Below are 12,019 nucleotides of genomic sequence, written 5' to 3'. Positions count from 1 at the left end.
GAAGCACCATATATTCTTCGAAAATTTGGATGGAGAAGAGGATGTTCTTGAGAGAATTTGGAAATGTTTGAGAATAAATTATGTGTGGGGGTGTTGATACTCTTGGCCGAAGGTAGAAGAATAGAGGGGAGAAGTAAGATGAAGATGTGATAGATGCATAGATGTATGAGATTTGCTTATTTGTTTATGGGATATTTGCATGGAGAACCACCATGAGATTATGAGGTGGCACCATAATATCTTCCATATTAGTTTTTTTTTATATCTTGGGCCAAAATTTTGGGCTAAGAGGAAGGAAATCGATCAATTTGGTCTACTTCTTATCTTGGTTTGAAGTTTTTGAGGTCCATAAAGAAGTTTTCGTCCCGTTGGGCCCTTAGGGTGGTTCACGGCCCAATTAGCATAAAATATTAGGTTTGTGGCCCCTTAGAGCTAATTAGATTTGTTATGGTCCAACAAGGCCCATTAAAGGTAAATTAATCCATTTTAGGCCCATTATGGCCTAAAATCTTAAGTTTCATGAAAGTGGGTCCAATTAGGTCCCATTTAAGGGTTCCAAGCCCAAAGTAGTCAAATTTGAAGCTTATTGGTCCACTAGGCCCAATAAGGAAATTCTAGTCCTCAATGGATTTAAACTGAGATTTTTAGGGTTTCCAATCTTTTGTTGACTATTAGAAGTGTTTGCATAGGGTGATTGATGGAACTTTGGTGTTATTGAATAAACATCATGCATACTTTCAAGTTTTAGTCACAAATGTTATTATTGTTAATGTTTACAAAAGCATTAGAATTCCTAGTTGTGACATGTCTATAAAGCACCAACTGTAACAACCCAAAAATCACAACTAAAAATTTCTTTTAAAACATTACTAACTAACTATGGTGTGTACACTGCAACCTCTCTGAGCTCCTCTTTTGAAAACTGAGTACCTGAAACCAAAACTGAAAACCGTAAGCATGAAGCTTAGTGAGCTCCCCCAAACTACCAGATACCATACAATAACATATAAAGCACATACTGGGCCTTGCCCACTGCATCAGACTGAGGTCCGGACTAACTGGGGCCTTGCCCCTGCATCGGAATGAAGTCCGGAAACTGACTGGGACCTTGTCCCCTGCATCGGACCGAAGTCCGGATTATCTGGGGCCTTGCCCCCTGCATCGGACCAAAGTCCGGAAACTGACTGGGACCTTGTCCCCTGCATCGGACCAAAGTCCGGACTAACTGGGGCCTTGCCCCGTGCATTAGATTGAAGTCCAGAAACTTACTGAACAAAGCATAACGTAAACATATAAACTAGCATGAACACACATATACTACATACTACATCGGGTCGTAGCCGGGAACACATAACACATAAATCCTGTCTGAGCCACGAAGGCATCAAACATACTAACTGCTGCATCGGACCGAAGTCCGGAAACTACTGCTAGCTAAACGGGTCAGCATTGTGGCCTTAGACCCATTCCTACTGGAAGGGAACTCACCTGAATTGCTGAGCTTTGTTGATACCCTCTGGCTGCTAACCGACAACCTTCTGAGCCGCTACTCCTCTAGCTCTTTGAACTACCATTATCAAAATGATACTTAGTCTGACAGCCCTTCAAAAGTCAACTAAGTCAACTCTGGTCAAAGTCAAAGTCTTGGTCACAGTCAACCTTCCAGGTTGACCCTAATCGCCAAGTTCTTAAGCTTTGAAATCCCTTTCATTCGCGACTCGACTCGCCGAGTCTAATGATTTCCGATTCTTGATCTGCCCACTCACTGGGTCCCCACTCAACTCACTGATTCGAATCTTAACTTGAAGGGTTTGGGGTTTCGCAACTTGACTCGCCGAGTCCAAGGCAATCTTCAACAGACTCGCCGAGTTGTTCTTCCAACTCGCAGAGTTCATGCTCATGATCATACAACTCGCCGAGTACACCCATGTGACTCGCCAAGTCTCTTTATTTCTTAATCCATACAGTGGCTTTTTGAGCCATGCAGGAGCTCAAATCCAAAGATCCATTCCTCTAGAGCCTAACCCCTACGTAAAGTGGCAAACTTTACGTGTAACCAAGGAGCTATGGGCTTATAACACTCTAGGACTAGGGTTTGTGACAAAGGGGCTTCACCAAAAACTTATTGGCCTAAACTTTATGACTTTCTGGGTTATTACCAACCTAGATCTGCGGTAGCAACCTCATATCTACTCCAAACTCGAAATAGATCTCATCCATACTCAAAATGCCCAAAACTCAAATATAAGATAGATCTAGATGCACATAAGCCCAAACAACAAACTATTACCTCAAATGAAAGCTCCAACTAAAGTAAATCCCGGATCTACACCACTTCTTTGTAGCAAATCCTTTGATCTTCAAGCCCTTCTCCAAGATTCTCTCCTCCAAGGCTCTATTCTCTTAAATAATGAAGGATCACTCAATTCTAAGGTTTCTGGAACTCAAAAGGGGAGCAAAGAGGCTGAGGGTGGGTTATAATGTGCTTTATATAGGGTACAACCTCTGGGATTAGGGTTTTTCTCGCCCATACCAGACTCATCGAGTCCACTCGCTGACTCGCCGAGTTGGTCACTTACTCAATGGCCTGGATCCCGCTCCGAATCGTCGAGTTCCTCCCTGGACTCGACGAGTCGACTCTTGATTTAGAGCTTAACATTTCTTTTCTTGGTCTTCCTGATTCTGGGTGTTACACCAACATTTGGGATGATTTTTATGTTAGAATCTCTTCTGGAAATGTTGGGTTTTAGATATCAAGGATTTTGTGTTTATTGGTTAATCCCATAAATCTTTAAGCTTTGTGGATGGATTTTTAAACACTTGGAGCAGCCCCAAAAGATAAAGTTGGAAACTTTATCCTTTTTGATAACATTTGAGTTTAGATCTGAGTTTTGGAGTCCCTGGAATCATAGGAACAGCTAGATGTATTAAGCTCGGGAAAATACGGCGTGTTGGTTGGGGTTTTCCCGGCCATCTGATTGTTATAGAAACACGACGTGTTTATTAGTGCACACGGTGTGTTGGGTCAACATGGATTGTTGACATTGATCGATGACTTTGACTTTGACCAAGTTTGACTTTTAAGGGTATTTTGGGTATTTGGGTTTTGATGAATTTGATCACATGGTGGTTATAGGCATTTGAGTCTGGAGCTAAGATTCGAAGTCAGAACTTATCAGTTCTGCACTACTCGAGAGGTGAGTGTTCCTTACTATACTTGTTGGGCCGAAGGCACCAAGTTCGGCCCTTTTACATGTCTTGTGCTTTGAGTAGTGCGGGCCCAATACTATATTCCACACCTACCTGTACCTTCACTAAGGCTTTACCTGATAACTCCAATTTGTCCCAAAACAAATCGTTTCTCACAGGCTACCGCATAGCTTGAATCCTAGGCTAACCTAACATTTCCTCCATCCATATCAAACCATAACTCAATCATAACAGGTTGCCTTATGCATGCAAATTATACATAAAACAAGATCAAATAGACTTTCGAATAACAGACTCTACCCTAAGACCACAACCATACAAGAAACAGGAAATAAGGCCAATTCAATCATTTTGAGGCTATACGACCCTAACCGTATACAATTTTGAAAGCATACACATAGCAAGATTCATACAATTATCATAACTCATATATATCAGTATAGCATGACTAACATATTGGGGAAACTACTTACTTGGCTCGGCCGATCACGCACATTGCACTCTCCTCTTTTCCATTTTAAGAAATTTTAACTTTGATTTTTGAAATTGATTTTACCATTTCCTTAGTTTGATTCATGACACACCCGAGAGTGTGCTGGAATCCCTCAAATTAAGACTCTGATACCAACTTGTAACGACCTAATTTTCAAAAGAAAATTTTAAATTATTAAATTTTAAATTATCAAAACATTTCCAATTAACCATAAAATATCAAGAATAATTGTTTTCAAAATTCATACATCAACAAACTTTATTCAAATATCAGAGTGTCCCATAAAAACACATGTGATAGTGCATTCCGCGCCATCAGACATTGCCCTTGCCCTTAGGCTCATAAGTACCTGAAATGAATCAACAATTTGTAAGCTAATGCTTAATGAGTTCCCCAGAGCATACCCCACACAATCCATATAAATCACATATACCATATTATCTATAAAGACACATAAACCACATAAGCCATGCATACAAACATACAAGGAAGCCCTGGAAACCCTCTAGGGTCTTACTCCGGGTGCCATGGGAACCCCCACATGGCTTAGCCCAATGTCTCGGGACCCCCCCCCCCCCAGGTCTTTACCTAGGATGCCAAGGAAACCCTCCAAGGTCTTAAACCTAAGTGCCTCGGGAACCCCCCAAGGTCTTTACCTAAGATGTCGTGGAAGCCCTCCAAGGTCTTGTCCGAGTCCTCGATTTGTCTAAGCAACTCGTCGAGTCCCTTTAAGCTTTAACCCTTTACATGTTCAGTCCTTTCCAGTGGATTCCAAGGCTCCAAACTATAGATCCCACCCCCTATGATGTAGTTACCACGTAAACTTGCAAACTTTACATGCATGCAAGGCCTTAAGAGGCTAAAACACTCAAAATTAAGATTTACACAAAGTTTAGGGCATGGATGCGGCTAAGGCTAGATAAAGCGAGCAACTTTATGTCCTTAGAGGTCTAGGGATGTCCAAATCTAAAACCCTATCCTCATAACAAGATTAAATCCATTAATGTCACCATTATGTACCAAAAGTGACTATTTACCTCCTTAAACTGAGATCGAACCAACTAAAGATCAAGTTAGCGACTTTATACCTCAAGATTGTCGTTAATACAAAGTATATGTTGGATCTACTGCTTTTCTCTTTACTCCTGTTCTTCAAGCTTCAAAATCCTTCACAACCACACCAAAATCAGTCTCAAAAGCTCTCTCTCACAATCAAGAAGGTATAAGGCTCGAATCAGGGTTTCTCTAGGCTGTAAGAACGATGAAAGAGGCTACAAATGAGCCATAAGTTCTTTAAATAGGGTACAAATCCCTTTACATTGTCTACTCGTCGAGTCGGGCCTTCCGACTCTCCAAGTAGGTTCTAAGTCCTACATCCTCATAAATGCTCTCTACTCGACGTGTTAGAGCTCCCTAACTCGTTGAGTTCCAGTCTAAAACCCTAAATTACTTAGAAATTAAATGATCCTGAAGAGACGTTACATTAAGACATCATAGTCCATACGTGGAAGGAAACTAAAGACTAAGATTATATTTTTACGACTCTAAACATTCCAAAACAACTGAAAGGACAACTTATATGATTTATAGTAGAGCATACTCATAAACACCAAGCTTATGAGACCAAAATGAATACAAATCCATGGATAACACGATCTAAGCAAAAACTTCGTTAAGGTCAAAGCTTTTTATTTCCCAGTGAAGCTTGATGGCAAGGTACTTATGTATCTAAAGTGATTTACTCTTCTAAGATGGTCTCATCTCTTTCTACTTCCTTCAAATACACCACAAAGCATACTTTCAAGCTTAAAATGCACACACACAAGGAACTGGGGTTTGCTTGGGATGAAAATGGGGATGAAGGCTGATGAATAAAGGGGTCTCAAAGAGTTAAGGATGTTTAAATAGGGTCCAAACCCTAAGAATTAGGGTTTTAGTCACTACCATGTACGACCAGTGTACCAAGCGCACGGTCAACGTACATGATCAAATATGGATGTTCATTTAAATGCCATTCGTAACCAATTTGCAAACAATTCCCATACTAAGGGTCAAAATATAAATACCTGGTAATCGAGGTGTTACAACCCTCCAATTCTGTTACTTTCTATTCTGGCTAACAAGAGGTTCAACAACCCTATTTCCCATACCTCCATATCGTCGTCCTTCTCTCTCTCTCTCTCTCTCTCTCTCTCGGTTCCGTCTTATTTTTCTCTTTTCTTGGCCAAACACCACATACACATACACAAGGATTAAGTTTGGGTTAAGACTTAATTAGTTGGGTTTTAGCGGCTTAGGAAGGGTCAATTAATACATGTACATGGGTTTCCATATAAGGGGAAAAATCATGTAGAATCCTGATGCATAAAATCCGAAAATTACATAAAAGGTGCCTATATTTACTTGCAATTAATTATTTAGACCGTCTATCCAAAGTCTTACATTTTAAGTTTTTTTTAATCCCTCAAAACTATTATCTTTTCATAACATGATTTTATTTTGACAAATTTCAACCCCTCGTCATTATTTTAATTAAAACACGAGAATTAAAATAATTAAATTTGAAAATATTAATATAGAGAAAAACGAGATGTTATAGAAAATGAAAACCCTAAAATATTACAAAATAAAATTATAGAATTACAAATATGAATTATGAAATAAAATTAAATGAGGATAAATACAATAACAATAATCAATGTGAATACCATGATTTTGTACAAGTAGAATAAAAAAAGACAAAATAATCAATACTCTTTAAAATATGATAAAAAGATAAGGATACAAATAATTAAAACACATACACACCAAAACGATACGTGCATAATAATATCCATGTTGACATGAAGTAAATACAACTTCATTATATAGTTGTAAAGTTGTAATGTAAGGACCAGTTTGAAAAATATTTTTTAATTAGTAGTCAATTTACTATAAAACAAGTGTTGGAGGGTTGAAATAAAAATATATGTATCCACTTGCCAAACCCTATCTCCCCCGTTCCTCAAATAGGTCGCCCTACCTCCTCTATCGGTGCTTCTTGCTCCTTTTCCGAATTTTGCTAACATTTTTCTCTGCAGACGATTCAAACCCTAAACCCTACATCCATCACAGATCCAAGGTCAGAACAACCCTACTGCTTCAAATTATTTCTTTGTTGTTGTATATGTAATTGTATCTGATTTGGTTTGCTTCAATTGTGAAACCCTAATATTTGAATTCTCTCGATCTGTTTGAAATTCCAATAGAAATGGGCGAAACAGAGATGAAGGATACCGACGCTTACGAGGAAGAGCTTCTCGACTACGAAGAGGAGGACGAGAAGGCCCCTGATTCAGCCGGTGTTAAAGTCAACGGCGAAGCCGTTAAGAAGTAAGTTCCGTTAAGATATTATGCTTGTAGTATAATTTTATGATAAAATTTGACATAATTATAATTAATAATTCGTGGATCTGCTATATGTTTAAGCTGTGGAGCTCTTTTTGTGAAGTGTTTGGGAGGATAGAAGTTAATATTTGGGCTTTGAGTGTTTTTTCTTGATTGGTTTGAAAGCTGAACTTATTATATCTCAAGTTTCGATTCTTAACCATGTTTTTGGAGTTTAAATCACAACCTGGGTGGTTGGATTGCTTGAAGTTTTGGTTTTTATACTATTTCATCAACTGTTTTTGTTCCTCACTTCAGACATCTGTAAAAAAAGAATATATTTGTTTATGGATGAGGAGAAGATACTAATTTTAAGATAATCTATTGACATGGAGTTGAAACTTTTTGTAGAGGTTTATTTGGAGTAGGGATCTGAGCTATCTTGGTTACAATCTATATCCTTGATTAATACAAAATAACAATTTAACTCTAGATATTGTTACAGCTAAACAAACTAAGTTCTCTTTAACTTACACAAAAGTGAATAAAATTTTGATGAACAATATGTAAATTTCCACATGAATATATGGTTATATTCATATCAGAACGAAAAAAGACTATTGTCAAACATTTACTTGGTAGTATCTCAACTGGTTTACTCTTTCAGAGGGTTGATTTGTCATGTGGTGCTTATTGAATTTCAAGAACATCTTTGAACAACTAATTTAATGTTACATTAGGGATTGATTGCAGCCATACATGCATAATCAAACCTTTTTATTGTAACTGATCCATTTTTTTTCAATTAATTTTAATTGCAGGGGCTATGTAGGAATTCACAGTTCCGGATTTAGAGATTTTCTTTTGAAGCCAGAGCTACTTCGTGCTATTGTGGATTCAGGATTTGAACATCCTTCCGAAGGCAAGCTTTTTTCAAAACCATTTAAAAGACACTTCACATACACACTTTCATCTTTCTTTAAATGGGAAACCACTTGCTTTTTTTCGAGAATCTTTAATAACATTTGGTGTCTGTTTGCAGGTAAATAACAACTATCACCCCTATCATTTGGAGAAGTGGTCAGATTTGGTAATTTTTTTTTATTGAGGATTCAATTTCTTTGGTCTTCATCAGTGCAACACGAATGCATCCCTCAAGCTATTTTGGGCATGGATGTCATTTGCCAAGCAAAATCTGGTATGGGAAAAACTGCTGTTTTTGTCCTTTCAACCCTGCAACAAATTGAACCTGTAGCTGGTCAAGTAGCTGCCCTTGTTTTATGTCACACAAGAGAATTAGCTTATCAGGCATGTATTAAATTTTATATCGACATCTTCTAGAAAACTCAAATCAATTAATTTTCTGTTTACTTATATTGTTTTGATTCTATACATCACAGATCTGCCATGAGTTTGAAAGATTCAGCACTTATTTAACTGATATCAAGGTAGCTGTCTTTTATGGTGGTGTCAACATCAAGATTCACAAAGAGCTTCTCAAAAATGAATGCCCTCATATTGTTGTTGGGACACCTGGAAGGATTCTTGCACTTGCTAGGGACAAAGATCTTGCTTTGAAGAGTGTGAGGCATTTTATACTTGATGAGTGTGACAAGATGCTCGAGTCACTCGGTATGCTTTCATCCATACTTATTCATTTCAATCACTGTTTCAAGATTTTAACTTTGTATTTGTTTATGCTTAAAATGTTGATAGACATGAGGAGAGATGTGCAAGAAATTTTCAAGATGACACCACATGACAAACAAGTAATGATGTTTTCAGCAACTTTAAGCAAGGAGATTCGACCAGTCTGCAAAAAGTTCATGCAAGATGTAATGTCCCATGGCCAGCTCCTCTACTTCAACCTTTTCATAATGTCAACATCTTTTCACATATTAATTGAGGGATTGGAGAGAGGGTGTGAAAGTAGTGTTTTTTTTTTTTGGGTGGGGGGTGTTTGTTAAATATGTTTGTTAGTAAGATTTAGCATAATGGTGATGGAGTCTCTGATTGAAAAGCATCTGGAAAAGTGACCAATGGGGATCTTATTAGCTTCTGAAATCTGAAGGGTTTCTCTCCTAATACGCTTTTACTATGATATTTGTTCCTTTCAGCCAATGGAAATTTATGTGGATGATGAAGCAAAGTTGACTCTACATGGTCTCGTACAGGTACTCAATCCTTCTTTCCAATGGAATCAACCATTCCATTCCATTCCTTTTTTTGATTCCAGTTTTAAGTCTTTTTGTAACTAACTATTTCTGCAGCACTACATCAAATTGAGTGAGCTGGAGAAGAATCGAAAGCTGAATGATCTGCTGGATGCGTTGGATTTCAATCAGGTTGTGATATTTGTGAAAAGTGTAAGCAGAGCAGCTGAGCTCAACAAGTTGCTTGTGGAATGTAACTTTCCATCCATCTGCATCCACTCTGGCATGTCCCAGGAAGAAAGGTAGCTTCACCTTTCTGTTTTTTTTTTTTTTTCTTTTTTTAAATTGATAATATTAATTTGGTCAAACTTTTCAAGGTTGACTCGTTACAAGGGCTTCAAGGAAGGACACAAGAGAATCTTGGTTGCAACTGATTTAGTTGGAAGGGGTATTGATATTGAACGTGTAAACATTGTCATAAACTATGACATGCCTGATTCTGCTGATACTTATCTCCACCGTGTAACTTCTCTCTCCCTCTCTCTCTCTCTCTGTTTTTTTTTTTTTGATAAAAGAAATCTGAGGGAGGGGTATTTTGGTCATTTGACAGGTTGGTAGAGCTGGGAGGTTTGGAACCAAAGGTCTTGCCATCACATTTGTGTCGTCTGCAGCCGATTCTGATGTTCTTAACCAGGTTTGTATCTGTGGCCTCTATAACCAGAATTATTATTTATTAACAATATAAAAAACAATCATTGATTGTTTTTTTGGTTTTGGTGGTTTTAGGTTCAGGAGAGATTTGAGGTTGATATCAAAGAGCTTCCTGAGCAGATCGATACTTCAACATATAGTAAAATCCTGTTTCTTTTTATTTTATTTTTTGATGTTTAAAAAAATATATGATAGTATTTATACTGACTTGCAATGATTTGGTTGCAGTGCCATCGTAGGAAAGCTTTTAGCAAAGAAGCAAACGATGGGATGATGTCAAGTGTGCTCAACAGTGATGATGATCATTTTGAAGAAGATGAATGATGATATTGTTTGCTCCTTATGTTTTATTATAAAACAATTAGAAACATTGTTGTTGAGAGTGTCAAGGGGATATCTTGTCACAAGATTTGTTGAGTTTTGTAACATCTATAAACTTGTTTTCCTAGTTCTTATGTAGCTCAAGTAGGGAGAGTTGTTTGTTGTTGACCTGTTTTTATTTGCTGAATGGTGCAACTTATGATGCGTCAAGTACAAGTTGATGTAGCGTTAAAAATCTTTTTCTTGTTTGATTAGTCGCAAAAAATTTCATGATTGTGAACGTGTCTTGTCTAAATGACTGAACAAATTATAAGTTATTTGGTCATACGATGAGATCATAAGAGCAACTTGGGTAAACTATGAGATAATGTTAGTGTTGGAAGCTAAATTATAAGAAAAATACACCAAAATGAGGGTTTTAACTATAAACTGTAAAAGTCATTGTTGAAACTGTATTATATGATCTTGGAAGAATTTTACAAGGTGTTAATTAGGCCAACTATATTATATGATCTTGGAAGTCGGAAGGTATAGAAGGCTTATAAGATGAAGTTGAGGTGGTTTTTGTCAATTACCACAAATCATTTTAGGATCAACAAAATGGTTTTTTTAGACGAAATAAAGAACTACAATTCATTTTAGGATCAAAAGGAAGTGGTTACCTAAATGTGACACTAGTTAAATGTTTATTTATGCAAACATTCTTCACTCTTTATGAATTTATACAACGTGATTTTTTTTACCCAAGTATTCAACAATATTTTCCTTCTTTTACAAATTTATACAGCCATGTTTCATCTTTTTATCAACTTATGCACTCGGTCTTTCACTTTTTATTTACCAAATTATGCAACGATGTTTCATCCTTCATTTTTTTACCAATTGATGTAAATGACTTTTTTTCCTAGTTTACACAATGTTTCATTTTTCCTACTAATTTATGGAGCAATATGCCTTTTTTAGTGTGTGTGTATATATATATATATATATATATATATATATATATATATATATATATATATATATATATATATATATCCCTTTTTTAGTATGTCATCTTTTTCTTGTTTTACCAATTGCAACAGTAATCCAAAAAATTTCGTCATATGATTTATGCAACAACGTATTACTTTTTACCAATTTATTCAAAATGTTTCATTTTTTTTTTTATGAATATAAGCAACCAATTTCCACTTTTGTTTACCAATTTATGCAACACAATTATTCACATTTTCTTACCAATTTATGCAACAATATTTCACTTACCAAGTTATGCAATAATGTTTCATTTTCTTTTAATGGTTAAGCACCTAGCTCGGTAAAATATTACATCTTTTGTCCTAAAATGACAAGTCATGGTATATCTCGTAAAAGAAAACTACTTTCTTGCATAAATACGCATATAACCCAAGCCAAAATCAATGATATTAACAACAAACTGATTAAGAAAACTTGCAACATGACGAAATCTCATGTGTAACAATTGGAATATTTAGACAAAGTTCACAGCTTTTGACTCGCACATCAATTTTGAATTATATTTCTATCAATTTTTACGTAATTCATATCTTGAATTACATATACTTTTATTTCAGTTAGCATAAAAATATCGTTCAACCAACACATAGTCTACTTTTAAATAATCCAATCAATAGTAGCACAATCAAATCTTTATTTTATTCAAGTTTGAGTTCAAAATTTATCTTAACTATAGTTTTCCTACGTGTAGAATTTATCTAAAACTTTTCCCTCATTAAAAAAAACA

The 12,019-nt window shown here is 36.3% G+C and overlaps 1 protein-coding gene across 1 annotated transcript; it reads left to right on the top strand.

The window, feature by feature from the left end:
• The first annotated feature begins 6,688 nt into the window (after positions 1 to 6,688).
• LOC145048931 (DEAD-box ATP-dependent RNA helicase 15) lies at positions 6,689 to 10,489 on the top strand. The gene is made up of 12 exons (XM_078997582.1): positions 6,689 to 6,824; positions 6,952 to 7,075; positions 7,891 to 7,991; positions 8,205 to 8,377; positions 8,470 to 8,701; positions 8,786 to 8,904; positions 9,187 to 9,243; positions 9,340 to 9,524; positions 9,600 to 9,744; positions 9,833 to 9,916; positions 10,009 to 10,072; positions 10,162 to 10,489. Exons 2-12 carry the CDS (start codon positions 6,954 to 6,956, stop codon positions 10,170 to 10,172), a joined length of 1,293 nt encoding a protein of 430 aa, XP_078853708.1. The 5' UTR covers positions 6,689 to 6,824; positions 6,952 to 6,953; the 3' UTR covers positions 10,173 to 10,489.
• Positions 10,490 to 12,019: the final 1,530 nt, after the last annotated feature.

Source organism: Lactuca saligna, chromosome 5 (assembly GCF_052625555.1).
Source record: "Lactuca saligna cultivar CGN05327 chromosome 5, ASM5262555v1, whole genome shotgun sequence".
Lineage (NCBI taxonomy): Eukaryota > Viridiplantae > Streptophyta > Magnoliopsida > Asterales > Asteraceae > Lactuca > Lactuca saligna.
Note: the sequence above shows the minus strand (reverse complement) of the source record. Positions and strands in the feature narration are given on the sequence as shown.